General features: G+C 41.0%; 2 protein-coding genes across 3 annotated transcripts in view; one reads left to right on the top strand and one right to left on the bottom strand.

Annotated features, from left to right (window-relative positions):
* Positions 1-9,994, top strand: part of LOC107700042 (transmembrane protein 151B-like) — a 15,616-nt gene extending 5,622 nt beyond the window's left edge. Inside the window, exon 2 of one of the 2 annotated variants that reach the window (XM_016501545.1) lies at positions 8,279-9,994. In XM_016501545.1, the coding sequence (XP_016357031.1) occupies positions 8,279-9,901 (1,623 nt within the window). In that variant the 3' untranslated portion in view covers positions 9,902-9,994. Of the gene's footprint in view, positions 1-8,275 lie in introns of both variants that reach the window. The other variant, XM_016501544.1, reaches the window with a different exon arrangement.
* A 7,191-nt stretch (positions 9,995-17,185) lies between these two features.
* Positions 17,186-19,492, bottom strand: part of LOC107700041 (transmembrane protein 179B-like) — a 7,943-nt gene continuing 5,636 nt past the window's right edge. The window contains exons 4-5 of the mRNA XM_016501543.1: positions 17,986-18,064; positions 17,186-17,640 (exon numbers count right to left, since the gene is read on the bottom strand). Coding sequence (XP_016357029.1) covers positions 17,488-17,640; positions 17,986-18,064 — 232 coding nt within the window. The 3' untranslated portion in view covers positions 17,186-17,487. The remainder of the gene's footprint in view (positions 17,641-17,985; positions 18,065-19,492) is intronic.

Below are 19,492 nucleotides of genomic sequence, written 5' to 3'. Positions count from 1 at the left end.
CCACTTGCTGTGCGCATCAACCACTATGAGGAATACTTTGCCTTGGAAAGGACCAGCAAAGTCAGTATGCAGCCGGGACCATCTTTTTGTTGTCCACTCCCAAGGGTGCACTCTTGCCTTAGTGGGTGCATGACGTGACATCTGACGGGTTTCGCATGCTTTGACAGTTTCCTCTATATCTCCGTCCATGCCCGGCCACCACACATAACTCCTTGCCAGTCCCTTCATGTGTACGATGCCCGGGTGTGCGTCATGCAGCATAGCCAGTACCTCTCTCCGCGCCGAGCTAGGAACAACCACACGGCTTCCCCAAAGCACACAGTTCTTATGCGCGGAGAGTTCATGGCGGTGCGGAATGAATGCTCTGAACCGGCTATCTGGTATGTCAGCCGGCCACCCATGTAGTACCCAGCGTAGTACACGTGACATGACAGGGTCCTTAAGTGTAAGGTTAGAAATTCTTTCAGCATGCATAGGTGCATCTGGCACCATTTCCAGTAGCAATACTTCCAACGGTGGTGGCGTAACAGCATCAGCTGCAGGCAGAGGTAGACGACTCAGGGCGTCAGCATTTCCCATTTGTTTGCCAGGTCTGTAACACAGCTCATAGTCATAAGCTCCAATGATCAAACTCCAACGTAGCATCCGTGGTGAAAGGATGGCAGGCATTGGCTTGGAATGGTGCAAGAGTCCAAGCAGGGGCTTGTGGTCTGTAAAAATCACGAAGTGGCGGCCTGCTAGGTACTGGTGAAACTTTCTGACAGCGAAAACAACCGCCAATGCTTCCTTATCAATCTGGGCATAATTCCGCTCAGTGGTGGTCATTGTTCTGGAGGCGAAGCAAATGGGCTTTTCCTGGCCATCACGTTCCAAGTGAAACAATAAAGCCCCAAGCCCATAGTGCGAGGCATCGCAAACCACTGCCAAGGGTTTCTTTTCATCTTAATGTGCCAACACTTTATCCGTTTGCAGCAACTGTTTCGCCTGAACGTATGCCGTCTCATGCTTTGCTCCCCACTGCCAAGTAGCGGACTGGTCAAGGAGGCGATGCAGGGGCTCTAGGACAGTGGCCTTGTTAGGAAGAAAACAGCTGTAAAAGTTAAGAAGCCCCAAGAATGCCTGGAGCTCTGTCTTGTTCCGTGGAGGCGGGGCCTTTTGGATAGCTTCCACTTTTTCACAGGTTGGTTTGATGCCATCCTTATCCACACGAAACCCCAAAAACTCCACTTGGGTAGCTGCAAATTCTCTTTTCTCTTTTTTTAGTCGCAACCCGGCTTCCGCAAAGCACTTCAGTACAGCCCTTAGCCGTGTTCCTCCATGGTCCATGGTTTTGCCTGAAATTAGGATGTCATCCAGGTATGGCTGGACACCTGGGATTCGTGCGAGCAGGGTGTCCATAAATCTTTGAAATATTGAAACTGCTGTTGACACTCCAAACTGCAATCGTCGAGCCCGGAAAAGTCTGCGGTGAGTGTTAATAGTCAGCAAGTCGGCTGCTTTGTCATCCAATGGAAGCTGCTGATAAGCTTGTTTCAAATCAAGTTTAGTGAAAACTACTCCTCCTGCTAGTTTTGAAAACAGTTCAGATGCTGTGGGTATGGGGTACACATCAGGCTTAACAGCCGTATTGACAGTACAACGATAATCACAGCAAATTCTCAAGCCCCCATCTTTTTTTGCTACAGCTACTATGGGTGTGGCCCACTTTGCATGCCGCACAGGTTCAAAAATTCCTTGAGCCACCAATTTATCCAGCTCCTCATCAAGCTGTGGCCGTAAAGCAAAAGGAACTGTGCGGGCTTTGAAGAAACGTGGCGTAACTGTGGAATCAATGTCAATTGAGATTGGGGACATCCGGCAAACCCCAATGTCCTGAAATACCTCAGAATATTCAGCCAGTATTTCCTCTATGGACTGAAACTGTACTCTGTGCACTCCTTCAACCGATATTCCAAGGGCATCAAACCAGTTCCGTCCCAGCAGGCTAGTGCCCTGGCCCCTGATGACAAACAAAGGCAGTGTGTTTTGCGTTGCTTTGTACATTACTTCCACAAATATTTTCCCTTTCACTTCCCAAGTTGCTTGTGACCACTGCTTTAGTACTCCACTGTCTGCATGCATTTCAGGGGGTTGAGAAGGCCACAGTGAGTGATAAGTATGCTCACTAATCAAGGAGCATGCTGCTCCTGAATCCACTTCCATCGTGTGTGCTTGTTTGTTCAGAATCACAGTGGCCAAATATGGCTTCTGCCCCCCTTTTTTTAATTTGGTAGTCGAGCTGTAAACAGAGTACTCATTCTGCTGGTCGTGAGTTATGATGTTTGTATGTCGTTCTGCTGTGATACCGGCTGGATCCTTGTCACTACTGTGTTTAGTCTTTGTTAAACACACCCGAGCAATATGTCCTCTTTTTTTACAATAATGGCATACAGCAGTGGAAAACGTACAAGCTTGTGGGATGTGCTGGCCGCCGCACGGTTTATCCCGTTTTTGATATTCACTTGTAGCTGCAACTTTGTGTGCTGATGCATGCGTATGTGCTGCATAATGAACATCATCTTGAGGCAGTGATTCATGTTGTTGCTGACGAAGTAGACGAGCATTTAACAATGCTGTCTCGGCGGCTAATGCCTTGTCCTCTGCCTCTTTAAATGTGAGAGTGGGTTCAGCCAGTAGGCGTCGTTGTTTGAAGCTCAGCAATGTAGTTAGAAATGCTTTGATTAGATTTCTGCTTACAATTGTGAAAATGAAAACGCTGAATGATCTCTGACGGTGCTGGACTGTAATAGCGTTTCAAAGCAGCTACGATGTTTGGATAAGTCACAGTAGAGGGCTGCGTTGGTGCGAGCACTGAACGTAATGTGGAATATGTTTTTGCACCACACACACTCAGCAGCAGGGAACGTTTCTTTGCGCTGTCCTCAATGTCATTTGCATGGAAAAAAAAATTCCAGTCTTTCTATATATTCTTCAAAAGAATTACTCGAGCATTCATCAAACTCTTCGATACAGCCGAGCATAGCCATAATCGCAGCTAGACAGCAGTGTATTTCGTTCACTTTTACAGCTTCTTCAATCGATGTATCTGCACACAGTCTGTTCGAATCCGCTCGTCGCCAGTGTTGTATGCTTGAATAACAGGAGGAGGCTGTTGTAATCTGAGAACTTTTACTGAGTTCGATGCAACGCAGAACAGAACATACATCTTTAGCCAGCACCTGGAACAGTCTGACAAAACCCCCACTTAAAACTAGTAACGCCCCTCCCAGTCTTTCGCCCTCTTAAAGGGACCTCACTATTCCAATACACTACACCATGCAAATAATTTAAATGACTCTTACTACTAAATGCGGTGTCAAGCAAAAGCTTTTTTTTGTTTATTCAGTCACCTTCATATTTATCTATTTTATTACCATCATAAATGCGGTTGCAAAGTAAAGAAAACTGGTACAGCAGAGAGCTAATCACATTAAGAAAATATTATTTTGAAATACTCCCTCATGTGAAATCATGCTGTGCATTAACACTGCATTGCTTAGTGCATTAAAAAAAGGTGTTAGGATATTTTTTTGAGACTTACCAGTATTTGCTTAAGACATTTTACTTTGTTTAATCTGGATTGGAATTGCCTGTTTATTAAGGGGAGGGGCCTGTAACCTGTCTATATGCTATGTCACCAATAGGAACGATGAAAGCTAGTAGATGAGAATGCACCCCCCATTATTTCCGTTTCTCTATTTTGCCAGATCTGTAATAGAAAGAATGATATCATGCATCTAATACAGAGAGGATTGGCTAAATACGTTCATATAGCTATTTGCCTTCTGTTTGTTATAAAAAATGACATTTTCAGAGAAACCAATCTGCAAATTGCTTACTTGTATGAAGTTAGAAGAAAATATTTTAAAAGTAAAAAACTACATCACCTTAAATGTGTGCATTGAAATCTAGGTTTTCTTTGCACTCAGATTTTCTCACTTTGACTTTTCCCATCTGGCTCACAACATTTATCTTAGATAACTGGAGGTCAGGTCTCAGTGGAGGCGTTCATTATTTTCTGGACAGTTATTCATCCAGTGTGAAGTTCATTAAAGAAAATCCAATAATTAACACACACACTTTTCTGACAGCACACACACTGCCTTGCATTACTTTAAATGTATTCTTTGTGACAGTACAAGCCTTCTCTCTATTCTTTCTCTCACTCACACCCTCAGTTGCTGAGTTTACCCCCCATATACTGTTACAGAACGATCGATAGGCTGAGAGACAGTGGGGGATGGGAAGTTTTTGTAATCATTATTGAGTTTTCATAATGTTTGTGCTACATTGTCACATACAAACGTATCAATAATTTTAGCTGCAGCTATTTCTGTTTAGCGACAGCTCTCAGTTTACAATGTCTGTCGTTCAGCTGTTCTCTGCTTCATACAGGGCAGTGTGTCTGCCAATGAGTCTTTATGCTTCGTTCGTGTTGCTTTGTGGATTAACGCATCTCAGTGAGCACTCGCCTGGTCAAATAGAAATAGATGTATATGCTGACAAGGCAATTAAGACTTTAAGAGGGCACTCAGAACTTCCTGTTTTAATTTTTGAGTATCCCTTTCTCCTCTGCTATTTACCATCGTTAGTATATCCACATGCCTCTAACTCATAACTAGTCTCTCTCGTGTACTAGCTATGCACTGATTAGTGTGCTCTGTAGCCCAAACACTGATGCATTTCACTCTCAATATCATTTGTTCAGACTGAATATTTTATGAGTCCAGTGTCCTTCATCTCAAAATATTGCATTCACAAATAGAAATGAAAGGAAAGCCTCTAGCAGAGATGGGAATCGTAAATATATTAGTATTAGTACCGTTTAAGGTACTAATATGCTCCCTTTAGGAGTAAAAAAAAATCTAAAACTGTACCTACTGAAAAGGTATTGTCCCAGTGACATATTTTGTACTTTTTTTCTGAGAGTGTGGGGTGTGAGCAGATCATACAAAAATGTACGAATAATGTAAAAACCTAATAAAACCTGAATATGAACAGTATTATATATATTCAATATGAATATGATTGTTTCTCGGTTCCCAACTTAGGTTTTATGCACAACCAGCAAGTAAACTGAGCGAAAACAAACAGCCACTTGCTTTTGCTGTCTTATCCCCTTTCCCAAGAGGGCAAATAATGTATTGACTCATACACACTTGCAGGAAAACACTTACACTTGGGCTTGATTTTATTATTTTATTATTATTGCCTCGCATCCTACTGAAAAGGTATTGTCCCAGTGACATATTTTGTACTTTTTTTCTGAGAGTGTGGGGTGTGAGCAGATCATACAAAAATGTACGAATAATGTAAAAACCTAATAAAACCTGAATATGAACAGTATTATATATATTCAATATGAATATGATTGTTTCTCGGTTCCCAACTTAGGTTTTATGCACAACCAGCAAGTAAACTGAGCGAAAACAAACAGCCACTTGCTTTTGCTGTCTCATCCCCTTTCCCAAGAGGGCAAATAATGTATTGACTCATACACACTTGCAGGAAAACACTTACACTTGGGCTTGATCTTATTATTTTATTATTATTGCCTCGCATGTAAAAAGCATTCAAATACATATGATCATATGACTGCAGACATTCTCAGGGTATCTAAATAATTTAACCTATTAGAGTGGCTCTGAGCAAACTTTATCTACTATTTATACATCACTGCCATGCAAGTGTCCTAATCACAGCCTCCAGTATCGAATCTCACTTAATATCATTCACATCTCTTAGGACACATTTTCTTGTGGTACCAACACTAGCTTCTCACCCTCCCACAACTGCACGTCTCTGAGATGCTGTGCAGTGAAAGCATCTAGTAGTGAATAAATAATTCATTTGTGATAAGGTTGCATATTTTATTGAAATTTGAAGGAGTAATGATACTTTGTAATCCAAAATTTACAGACATACAAACCTATATGTGTGTATATATATGGGAATATTATTTTTATATAATATGCTGTATTATCATGTTTCATGGCTCAAGTCACCATTATTAAAAACATGCATAGATATCAGCTTGTGCACATGGTAAAGCTCACTGCAGGCCCTAATGGATTCTATCTCTCCCATCCCAGTTTGCTCTCTTGTCCTTGTAAAAGAAACAATTAAACTCCTGCCAAGAGGAGCGCAGCCTCCATGCCATTCTTGGGCTGCAGCCTGCTTTTAGTGCTGCAGTTTCCCACAGCAAGGGCATTGCTCGTACTATTAGCTGATTTATGTGTGTAAGTATCTGTGTGTGTATTAGAGAGTGTGTATGTGATGTTGCTAAAGAAGAGACAGCAGGGAAAAAGGACAAAGAAAGGACGAAAAAATTAAATATTGCAGACCAACCATAGAAAACCTAATCTTTTTGTGCCATACCTTTCAGAGAAACTGTATGGTTTGTTTTTTCTCCCTCCTGCTAGTTTGGAACCAGTTCATCTTTGCACATATGGCCACAATACCAAAAGCCGCCACTGGGGTCAGAGTAGGCAGTAGAGATCCATATGCATTTAGTTGAGATGATGCACTCAATGATGTCTAAAAGCATCTAGACTTCCCCTCCACAGTCATACAGAGCATTTTAAAAGGAGACATGGTTTGGGTTACGAGCAGCCAGGAAATGTATTCAGCCCTCAGGAGAATGATCTATTACCGAGTTCTCTGCTGCATGTCAGAGTGGATATAGCAGGCTGTGATTCACTCAGCTGTGCATGTTGTAATACAAATTAAATATACTAGTTCCCTCAATCATCTAAAACACGGGTTCAACATAGAGTTCGGGGACCCCCATGAGGCTGCAAAGGGGTCTATAGAAAAAATATGATAGAAAATAAGTGTTAAAGGGCACCTATTATGCCCCTTTTTACAAGATGTAATATAAGTCTCAGGTGTCCCCAGAATGTGTCTGTGAAGTTTCAACTCAAAATACCACACAGATCGTTTATTATATCATTTTGAAAATGCCGTGTGTGGAATGTGGAAGCAGAAACACGCTGTGGTCATGCATGTGTCTTTAAATGCAATTGAGCTGCTGTTCCCCGCCTCCTTTTCCAGAATAGGGCTGTGCCTTCACAGCTCGTACGTCAGATACTCTGCTAAAAAACATCTGTTTGGTTTTGATTATGATGTCTATCACGCTGAAATCATGCGCTTTAAATCCATATCAGTTTAAATTTTTGATATACGGTTTTCTGAGCACACACATCCGAAGCACGCACACAGAAAGTGGCTGTCACACAGCATGTGAGCCTTAAACTAAGTTCTCTTTCATGTCTTATTGCACTTAAACTGTCAAATACATGCACGTTAAGTTACAAAAACACAGTCGGTTATGTCTGCGAAGGTTAACAGCTGGGAAAGAAATTGCATGTTTATTTGAGATCTGTGTATTAACTGACAGCAGCATAATATACACTACCTATACTGCTGTCTCCGCTGTTAATGTGATCCAAACAATAAAATAAAAGCAGAAAATCACTCACTACTCTGTACTGAATAACGTCTATAGCTTTAATTAGAAGACTTTTCTTACTTGAATGCTGCTTTTAAAAGCTCTAGTGTGAAGGTAAATATGGCAGATTGTGTGCGGCTCACTCAGGGCGGAGCCTCTGCTAATACAGCAGTGTCCGTCAACAGTCGTGGGTGGGGCTTGTAAAATGTGATGTCACATTTTATGGATTCTGCGAATGCGAACGGCTTATTCTGAGACACCACTTATGATTTATGGGGATTCAAAAAAAGGAGCGGGTGGATTTTTATCATTATAGGGTGGTTGTGTACACACACTGCCAACACACATTTATGTTCAAACAACATGTAAAAGAGAATTTTGCATAATAGGTGCCATTTAAATTCTTTACAAATGTAAAAGTAATGCATTATGTGCATTCTGCTTTCTCAAGATTGCTGTGAAATCATGAGTTTAATAGGTATATATATATTTTCATAATTTATTTTTGTTCTTGTACAATGTTGTATGTTGTATGCATTTCTGCCGGAACTAATTTTTACATTTTGTTTCTTCCTTCCTTTCTTTCCCTCCTGTTCTCCCCCAACCATGCTGCCTTCTGCTTTCTTTTGGCTTTGGCATCAACTCACTCCCATTCTGTCCAATAACCTCCAATTCATCTGTTATTGAACCCTGCCCCATTCAATTTCTAATCCATCTGCACTACCCTCTGTTCTCTGGTCTTCCTATACTTCCATCCACATCCGGTCTCCCTCCTCCCACCTATAGCAGCGTCCCCTCAAGCAGTCCCTGAGTGGCTCACTGTGCAGAGAGTCCCACTGGAAGTGCCTGCTGCTTACCTTGCTCATGTACGGCTGCTTTGGCACGCTAGGCTGGTGCTCCCTATACCGCATCACCGTAATTACTTTTGATGACCAAGCCTACTTCTACAAAGGCAATGCACGACTCTACCATGACAGCCCGTGTTCCAACGGCTACGTCTATATACCTGTAGCCTTCCTGGCCATGCTGTACATCGTCTACTTGGTGGAGTGCTGGCACTGCTATTCTAAAACAGCTAACCTTGCTAAGGTGGAAATCAGTGAGGTGTATGACAGGATACAGCGGTTGCAACAAGCCACACCCTGCATCTGGTGGAAGGCCATCAGCTACCATTACGTACGACGTACCAGACAGGTGACTCGCTACCGAAACGGAGACGCCTATACGACTACACAGGTGTACCATGAACGGGTCAACACGCACACAGCGAGCGCCGAGTTTGATTACTCACGTCTCGGTGTCAAAGACGTTTCGAAAGAGCTGCAGGGCCTGTTGGAACATCCTGTCACTCGCTTGCGCTTCACCAAGTGCTTCAGCTTCGCCAGCGCCCGCGCCGAGACCGCCTACCTCACGCAGCGAGCACGCTTCTTTGGGGACAATGAGGGCCTGGATGACTATATGGAAGCACGGGAGGGCATGCACCTTAAAAACGTCGACTTCCGGGAACACATGCTGGCCTTCCCCAACCCATTGCGACCGCCCTGGTACACCAGACGCTGGGTGTACTGGCTGGCCTCGGCTTTCCTGCTATCATGGCCTCTTCGTGTGATTGCCGAGTACTGTACTGCATACGTCCACTACCATGTCGAGAAACTGTTCGGAGAGAACGAGGATGCAAATGACAATGATAATACGGAGGCGGGAAATTACGGTACGGGCTTCGAGCATGGCACTGGGGGTCCCACTCTGCGCGTCATATCGCGGGTCAACACGGTGGATATGACCGAACTTGAATGGCACATTCGCTGTAATCAGCAGATGGTGCCTAGCTACTCCGAGGCCTTGCTTATGGATTTGGATATGAATACTAACACACCGTTATCAGTTGCAATGGCTGCACGTGTGCGACGCAATTCTAGCTACTTCCTTCAGAGCTGCCCCAGGTGCCGGCGCTCAACAAGCAGCTCTTCGCTCCCTTCCTGGTTTAGAGGGAACATGGCTGTGGGGACAAACTCATTCCCCATTAGACCTGGTGGTAGGCTTTCTCTTAGTCGCAGCGGTTTCTCTCTTGGCCGGTTGCATACCGCAAGAAGCCGCCATCCCTGCCTGTTTCACTCGAGAAGCCTCGGAGGTGGGATGGGTGGCCGTGTAGAAGAGGGTGGTGGGGGTTTTCTTGGTCTTGGGTTTAGAGTGCCAGATGAGGAGAGGAGGGGTGTATTAGAGAGTGAGGGGCTAGAAGACGACGATGTAGAGGAGACAGGGCAGGAACAAGTGGAGGAGAGAGAGAACGGAGAGGTCAGGGAGGATGAGAGAGACAGGCCACCCACTTACCAAGATGCTCTTTACTTTCCGGTGTTAATCATTCACGGGGAAGAGAGCTGTCATGGGGGGCATGGTATTGACACGGGTTAAAAGAACCAATATGATGTAAAGAATGATTGAAGTGGCTTTTGAAAAGTAGAGGCAGATTGACATCTGGGTTCAGATGGGAGACAGGGAGACCGAGAAGTCTCTGTGTAACACTGAAAAACAATTTGTTCATGAATGTGTAGAATGTTGTAGGGATTGAAATGAAAATAATATACATTGGTCATGTCATATCCAAGTCGACTCACTTGATACGGGCTGACCCTAAATATATATATAGATGTAGTACATACCTAGTAGAAAATACTGATAGGCATGGAACATCAGTGTCCTATATCGATCTTATTAATGTCCTATTATTGAAATCTCTGGCATATCATGTCCATAACAAACTGAAAGATCAGCATGTCCTCCTTTTGACCATGGGAGTAATGCACTATACATGAAAAGCTTGGCGTCTGCAACCTGCTTTTAACATTGCGAAGCAGTTTTTGCGACTCCACATTAACGTGAAAAAACCCATGCTGGTGTAGTTTTGTAAATCCATGCGTCGACAACATACAAGTAGCTTACGGAAAAAGGGACTGAGATGTGAACTGCATTTACTGAAGTTCTAAATAGAGATTAGAAAGAAACAAGAATAAAAATTCTACTAAGGTAGAGCTGATGAAAAAAACTCAAACAAATGGTCCTCAGGCGGAAAAGTTTAAAAAAATGTGAAAAAATAAAATAATACTAGACCTGGTAAAAGGTCAATGAGTGAATGTAGGCTGGTGAATTGTAATCCCTCACTGTTTGACATTGTGCTTTAATCCACTGTCCTGGCTAATGACTTCTTTTAATCTCCTGTTCTTTTTAATTGCCTGGTAGAAGCACGGTGCTTATGACTTCACTTATCTCTGCCTTAGAGGTTTCTTATGTCAACCTCATGTCTACTGCAGCCAATTGAAAGTAGATCTGTTCAGCAGCAACTCAATGTATTCCTTTTTATTCTCCTGCATACATTCGTTTTTCTATCATGGTCGGGAGTTTCCATCGACTTCTATTGTTTTTATACTGAGCTAATGATATTTTCTATCCCCTGGCCTTAAACCTAACCCTCACAGAAATGTTTTTGCATTTTTAGATTTTCATTACCACATCATTTAGTGTGTTTATAAAACCATTGTCCTTGATTTGTTGGGACATCCATCCATCCATTTGTAGGCCTCCACATTCCTTCCTTCCTAGACTGTTAGAATTTTTAAAGTTATTGGATTAAGATTGTTTCAGTTTAATACAACTATTGTTAAGAGAAAAAATAGAGAACACACAATACAAAGTAGTGCAACAGTCCACCGTCCCATGTATTCACATCGGTGGTATACACTTAGAAGAGCAAACAAGCATAAAAATATAAGTGTAGGTCAGTGCAAGCACAATGCGTCACCTACTTTACGAACAGTGCAGGGATTGAGTTTAAATAAGCTGTCCTTGGAAACACTGAAGAAACGAATGTATAAACACAGCCTAGCACAAGGAGAGGATATTAATAAAAAAAGGTAAAGTCCAAAGCACACACTAAGAGCATCCCTGTATTGTTTGCAGGATTTCTACTTATCAAATTATTGCTAATACTTCAACAAGCACTAGCATATCTGTCAGCGATGAGGAAATGATTACAGTGGCCATGACCATGATGCTCTTATTAATAAAGTCAATCCATTAACAATGTGTTCATTGACTGCTTTATTATTATTATTTATTCATGTATTTTACTAAAACTGCTGTATTATTATAATTCATTTGTTAAAAAACGTATTTACCTAAATTGCAGGTATATTAAGAGACATCCTTAATCATCACAACAAGCAAGTGTATGCAATATTAACTCACATTGTACAGTGATCAGATGTTTTATAGAGTTTTGATAGAACCTGAAAGTCATAGATGCATCGTTTGACTTTGAATGATCCTTTAGTATTAATTAATAATGCTGTGAAATTCTGGATTTAGTCTCAGTAACTATAGGCTAATGAACAGAGTTGTTTTTAGGGTTGGATCAGTGCAGACTTGGCAAACACCTCTGCTCTTGTTGGAAACATGTTTAATATGAACAGTGAAAGTGTTATGTATATTCTATTATTACATCATTGAATGCATAATCATTTTGCATTTTCGGACAATGAGCTTTGAATTTCTTGGAATGTTCACTGTGGGTGAGCAAATATCATGCTTAATGTGTGGCCAGTGGTCTCACCACGTGCTACACTACCCAGGCTCAAATGTTTGAACAATGGCTCCACCTAGCGGTGGTTTTACAATGAAGCCTTGGGACGTTTGAGTATTATCATGAGGAAAAGTACAAAATGTTGTAAAACTGAATATATGTCTAAATGAAATTATAATTTATTGCAATCTTACTTCTTAACATGCATGGAATGTCAGGAATCGTGCAGGGAATTACCTTGCAAGCAGGGCATGTCGTCCTCCCCTCCTCTCCCTCTCTCGTTCATAATCTGTGTTTGAAAGACAGGGCAGCAGTTTCCTCATTGCTGCTGACAAATAATAGAGGAAGAGAGTGACTGTGCGCTGCAGAAAAGGACACACACCAGACCTGGTAAGCATCGAAACCATGCATTCAACAAATATTCAGAGTAGAATGAAAATACTCAATTATAGATTGAAATTTGAAATATGTACATAGCAGGATTGTCTGATTCTGTAAACTCTAATTCCAAGACAGTGGAATCTTGCTGTTAATAATGCATTTCCAATGAGCACTGCATTCTACTGCAATTGGTAGCTTTCAAAATACAGCGGCTGCATTGTTTAATTTATTTCACTGTTGAACATGTCCTTATATAAGTTATAAGAGAAGTGAAGTAACAGTGGCGCTAAAATAAGCTTTTCACTCAGCAGCTTGTTACCTCCCTTGAGCCTGATGATTCAAACTAGTGCTGCCATCAGAGATTTAGGTCACAGAGAGACACAGCATGTTGCCCTAGTGACAATTATGAGAACCACCTTTTCAAATAGGCCTACCCATTTCCTTAAATAACATCTCTAGGGTTTACAGAGAATGGTCCAATAAATATAAAATATCCAATGAGCAGCAAAAATGCCTTGTTGATGCCAGAGGAGAATGGCCAGACTGGTTTGAGCTCATAGAAAGGTAAGATGGTAGGGGCAGAATTTGGTGTAAACAATATGAAAGCATGGATCCATGGTTGAGGCTGCTGCTGGCAGTGTAACCTCTTAAACCAGTTGAGCATCATTTAAAAGTGTGCCCAACTTGTGATGGCTCCTTCCAGAAGGACAACACACCATGTCACAAAGCTCAAATCATCTCAAACCGGTTTCTTTCTTCAACATGACAATGAGTTCACTATAATTAAATGGCCTCCACAGTTACCAGATCTCAATCCAACAGAGCACCTTTGGGATGTGGTGGAACATGAGATTCACATTTGTGACCCTGGACCACAAAACCAGTCATAAGGGTCAATTTTTTGAAAATCTAAATATTGAGAAAAATCGCCTTTAAAGTTGTCCGAATGAAATCCTTAGCAATGCATAGTACTATAATAAAAAATTAAGTTTTGATATATTTATGGTAGGAAATTTACAAAATATCTTCAGAACATGATCTTTACTTAATATACAAATGATTTTTGGTAATAACGATAATTTTGACCAATACAATGTATTGTTGGCCTTTGCTACAAATATACCCCAGCGACATAAGACTGGTTTTGTGGTCCAAGGTCACATTTGGATGTGCAGCTGACAAATCTGCAATATCTGCATGCCCAGGTTAAAAAAAGTACACTTCCATAATGTACTTAAAGTGCTCTATTTCCACGCATCTAATTTTGTACTTAATATACAAAAAATTATTCTTTAGTACTTCTTAAGATAAACATAAGATCATAATTATATTTTCATAATGATTTTTTTCTTCTCAAACCTTGTCTGTGGTGTAAAAACACCCCTGGCCAAATGCCCCCCGAGGGCATCACTTCCCACTTTGATAATTACTGTAGTTACCATGTTCTGAACATCACATCCTTTATTTCCCCTCAGATGTGATCTATCTAGGTGGTTGAATAAAAATATTTGGACTTTATATCTAAAAATTACCTCAATTTAGCACCAGCAAGCTTGTTAGCTAGACAGTTAGCATCAGCTAGCAATATTAAATATTAAAATCAATATTTTATATTGCTAATCCAAACAATATAAAAATGTATACAGTTGATAAACAATATAAAAACAGACGTCACATAGGGCTAAATTGCGTAGCATTGTAATAAAACTGTTAACTTTACGGCAGCGGGGAATATGAACGTGCATGAGTTATTTTATTTAGTCTGTGTTATTTTAATGTTTCGTTTTTTGTTTTTTTACCTAAAACAGAGACACACACCTTTTAAATCGGTTCGCAAATCGCAGCAACAGATTCATTCACGAATTAGAATGAACCGATTGCCATCAGCTCATCGGTTCTCAAATCGGACGTGTCCGAAAGAAACGGTTCTCGGTTGAGTGTACCGGTGATCCGAAAACCAATGCAACCGGTTCTTGACTCAAGAACGAGAACCGCTCCAGCAGTGGGCGTGTACGTTCATTATCCGGCTTGCTGCACAGATGCTGCTCTGCTCGTGTTCATCTCTTCACAGCAGTTCAGTCAGTGTACTGTTTGAGTAAAATAATTACTCCGGGATATTGGTTTATTTCGAATCAGAGGGAGTGTCAGCCACGTTTAAAAAGTGAATAACTTAAGTAATTTGTGGATTAATGCTTACACTTTTCAACGATTCAGTCCGATTTGGTGAACTGGTTCAACCGGTTCACTAAGAAGAACCGGTTAAATCGAACAATTCGTTCGCGAACCGGACATCACTACTGCGTGTCGGAGCACGTGATATAGTATAAGGAGTAACGATTTGTTTTATGAAATGTAGTGAAGTAAAAAGTACGATCTTATGCTTTGGAATGTAGTGAAGTAAAAGTAAAAGTTACTCAAAATAAAACTACTCCAGTAAAGTACAGATACTTGAAAAATGTACTTAAGTACAGTAACGAAATAAAACTACTCCGTTACTGTCCACCACTGCTTGTAGTACACTTGAACCTTTGTACAGTATATTAGGTACAAAAGTATTGCTTGAAAATAGAGCACTTTAAGTAGGCTACATTTATGAAAGTGTACTTTTTTTTAACCTGGGTGATGCTATCATGTCAATATGGATCAAAATCTGTAATGAACATTTCTAGCACCTTGTTGAATCTATGCCACAAATAAATAAGGCAGATCAAAAGTCAAACCTGATACCTAACAAAGTGGCCTACGGTCAACATGTTCAATGTACTGCATTTTTTTCTTGGAAATATATATTGAATTTGGCAACGTAAATTTTCAATCATCAATCAGAAACACAAATTAATGACATTTAAAACATGTGACAACTTGCCTGAACCTTACATTCATATTAAATACCTTTGTCCTGAGGGCATAGTTCAACTTTTCACCTTCAAACATATAGTTGTTTTATTGTGTTCAATTGCTTACCCAACAGCCATAGCAAAAACATGATATTCACAAAAATGATGTTATTTACATGAATAACTCACAAAAATATTGTCATTATTTAAAAGGGTTTTTTAAATGGGTGTTTGAAAGTCAATGTAAAAAAAACTTCTATCGATAAAACAAACGTGTAATTTGATTTGACTCCAAATTTAGTTACTAAAATATAGTCCCATATATCACTATTAATATTCATTATAATTTTCTTTTTGGTTGATAATTTTTTCTTCCTCCACAATCCAACTGGACTGTGTGTGGAGCAGCTGTGAAGTGAAGAACAACAGGATGTCGAAGGACCAGCTGGACTCAGTGGTGAGCCACGCGGAGGGCTTGCTCTCATTGGCCGCTCAGCTGCACGCGCAGTGTCAGGAGGAGAGCGCGCAGATGGCCGCTCTCGCCGAGCAGGTGCGAGAGGAGAGCCAGAGTCTCCTCAGCCAAAACGACGTGTTTCAACAGGACATGGCTGAGATGTGCAAAGCACTGGAAGCTCTGATGGACACTAAGGTGGCGTTTGAAGCCAAAGAGAGGCAGGCACGCAAACTAAGTAAACAGCTCTAAAACAATGGAGGAAGTAGCTTGTCCGGCCACATAAATTAATGAAATTGGCATTGACAGTAAAAAATAGTGGTCTGCTAATTTACAATTTTAAATGTGATGTGGAAATTCTTTGTCGTGTCAGCCTTCATGTCGTGAAAACGCTGTGTGTTTCGTTGTGAAAGCGAAACTACTTTGTTTGGCCTTCCAAATGAGGACGATATCCGCTTCGTCATGCCTAGAGCTGATCCGTGCTGGTCGCTGAGGAAATACATCAACTTCGCGCTGTGGATCGCAGGATCGGCTTTCACCGTGGACGAAGCGGAGTCCAGTCCGGGGTCGTCACATGTGGTTGCCGCAAGCCCACCGGCTGCTCCTTTGTCGAATCCGCCGGCCGCCGCTCACTCAAGCCCGCCGTGTGTGACGCTGTATTAGTAATAGTGATGAAGGGCATATTACTGCTAAATATGATCATGGTTTTGCACAGCTTGTCAGTAAACAACGGCTCTGTTTAGATAATGCTGCTCCATGTGAAAGCACGCATGTGATGGAGATTTACCACTGATTACAGAACCGGCTTTACTGATAAGATGCCCGTTAAATATCGCATGCGATTTATCGTGCAGCCCTAAATTTAATCCTGAGACAACAACAATCACTCAACCAATAGTGTAAGTTTGGGGTGGGGTGTTCTGTTTGCTCAACCAATGGCTGATGGGGGGAGTGTTTGGCAAACCTTTTTGAAAACCACCATGATTTCTCCAATTTGGTAGTGGGGCAGAACTTACAAACTCTAAATATTAGCTTTGTACCATCAGTTATTGGCATATTTTTCATTTAATCCTCTGAACAATCCACAGCACACGTGTAAAGAATTAATATTTTTGCACTAAGCACACAAGCGCAAAATTTCACAATTTTGAATAACAGTAACATAAAAATGGATACAAAATACAGATCCTCTTCACATCTTCACATTTAGCTCTTATTTTAAGATGTTAAGTGTAAAATGTAACAAGCCAGAAAAGTACTGGTACTGCTTAAAGAGTCGGTAATATATAATTTACATCACCAAAATACTATAATTAAGAAATAATATATAATTATTTCAACTCAAATTAAAATGTTATATCCATTTATTTATTTATTTTCTAAATATCCTCGTATTAAGCAGGATAAACCCCTTTAGGGTGATAGAAGAACCCTTCTCTTTGTTTTGGGGTCCTGATTACTTTATTTTGCAATAATGGTTGTTTGACTGTATATTAGACAGTATCATTCATATTTTTCTTATATCCGTCATGTCCAAAGACATTTGGACATATACAGTATTTAAACTTTGTGTATATAATTATAGCTATCAGACATCAAATAACTGTTTTTGTGTATAACTAAATAAAAATTCAAATGTTGCAACGAACATATTATTAGGTATTTTATAACTGCTTGTGGTCCCATCTAAGTGTATATACTAAACTCTACATGATATGTAGTGATAAGCTCATGTAATAGTGGCCTTGGTGATTTATCTCTGGCGGGGGCGATGGAGGAAGGGCTCTGTCTCAGCACGGCTCCACTCATCATCAGCCCAAACCTTCAACCTTGAGCTCTGGCGCCTCTGTATGACCACCACGGCCGTTATTAACACCCAGAAGAAGAAGCTTACCCACATAGATCTCTGTGGAGGAGAGAAACCGAAAGGGTGAGTGCTCAAGAAACACAAGAGATTTATTTCTACTGTATTTATTAATACAAATAAAAACATGCATGAAGAAATTCTAAGAAGCACTAAGCATGAATACTGACACCTATTGGTGTGGAGGCAGCATCTTGTGAAAGCTTTCAGTTACAGAGGCCATTGAAGAAACACTATTCGCAATGATCAAAATATTTGGCAACAGAAAGTGTCTGTTAATGTGGGTTAGCAAGATAAGGTTATTTTTGATGGGTCATGGTTCTCAGCATAGCAGCTATTGTGAGAGGGTGATGCCCTTATGAAGAATAACCAAACCAAAGTACTAACCTCAGTACTGTACAGTCCTGTGTAGAACTGATTTCCAGTGTATGGATGGGCCCAAGTTTTATTCTCTGCATCTTCACAACTAAAACAAAAACATTGGTTGTTTTGTGATTGAGAAAAAAAAGATGGGAGGAAAAATATTTCAGTGCTTTTCCATTATGTTGCAAATCCTTTGCTCTAACCCGAGAAAACATTTGCCTTCTCTCACAAATTGTAAAAAATGTTCACCCCTCCAAGAAATTTTACGTTCTCTTGCAAAACTTCTGTGGTCCCATGAGAAACTGTGCAGTTGTCTGCAAAACTTTTGCGTTCCCCCGAGAAACTATGGATTTGCTTGCAAAACACTTGTGCTCCCCCTAGATACTTTTCCCAATACACTTTGTGCTCGCACGATTTTCTGTTCCACAGAAACCTTGTATTAGCTCGAAAATCTTCAGTGATCTCTCACAAAACTTTTGTGTTTTCCTGAGAAACTTTGTGCTTGCAAAAGGTTTGCATTCTCTTACAAAAGTTTTGCATTTAACTGAAAACCTTTGTATTTGCTTGCAAAATGTTTGTGTTGTTTCACAAAGCTTTAGCAGTCTCTTGAGAAACAAAATTTTGAAGTTTCACAAGGAACACAATACTTTTGCAATAGGATAAGTGGTGCAAATAAGCATAAAAGCATTGAAATATCATTTTTCCTCATCTGTTTTTTTTATTCACATCACCATTTCTCTTTAAGGGTCCTACTTTAATTTTGTAAGCACAGCAGCTGGGAACTATGAGACACTCTGTTGATTCTGTAATCTCTCATCTTCTATATTTCTGTAGGATATATGGTTCTTAAAATGTGCACCAAAACGTCTCAGGTTACTTATGTAACCATGGCTCATAGTAACCCTCAATGGTGAGGGAGAGATAACTTCCAAGTGTGTCAAAATAGAGACACACTGGTTGAGTGGAGCCCAAGGTACCGGGGTCTAACAAACTCAGAGAAAGGGAACGACGTTATAACGCGTAACCCTTACCGTACAGGATTTCAGAAAGTGGGCAAAGTCTAGCGTGCACACTTACCACTTATGTGGATTTTAGAAAGTGCGCAAAGTGCTCAGCGTGCACACTTACCACTACTGGGGATTTTAGAAAGTGCGCAAAGTGTTCAACGTGCACACTTACCACTATGTGGGTTTCAGAAAGTGCACAGAGCTTAGCGTGTGAACTTACCATAGCATGGATTTAAATTTCCAGGCATCTGATCACAGATACCTGGAGGTACTGGGCCAAACGGGAGAGGCAAGCTCAAATACGACCCTCTAAGGCGAGGGGAGCACTGCCTGAGACAGCATACACAAGAAGGTTCTCACAAATGCCACCTATACTTCCCGCTCGATGCCTCAGCAAGAGGGGATATCCTGGAGCCCGGACATCCAGGAATTTTTTTTTTGCAGTGTCGTGCCGGGGGCCTGATGATCAAGAAGGCTCCCGCAGAAGCCTCTGACCTGGCCGCATGATCCAGGAAGCATGAAGC

Source organism: Sinocyclocheilus anshuiensis, unplaced genomic scaffold (assembly GCF_001515605.1).
Source record: "Sinocyclocheilus anshuiensis isolate Anshui unplaced genomic scaffold, SAMN03320099.WGS_v1.1 scaffold1023, whole genome shotgun sequence".
NCBI classification, from domain to species: domain Eukaryota; kingdom Metazoa; phylum Chordata; class Actinopteri; order Cypriniformes; family Cyprinidae; genus Sinocyclocheilus; species Sinocyclocheilus anshuiensis.
Note: the sequence above shows the minus strand (reverse complement) of the source record. Positions and strands in the feature narration are given on the sequence as shown.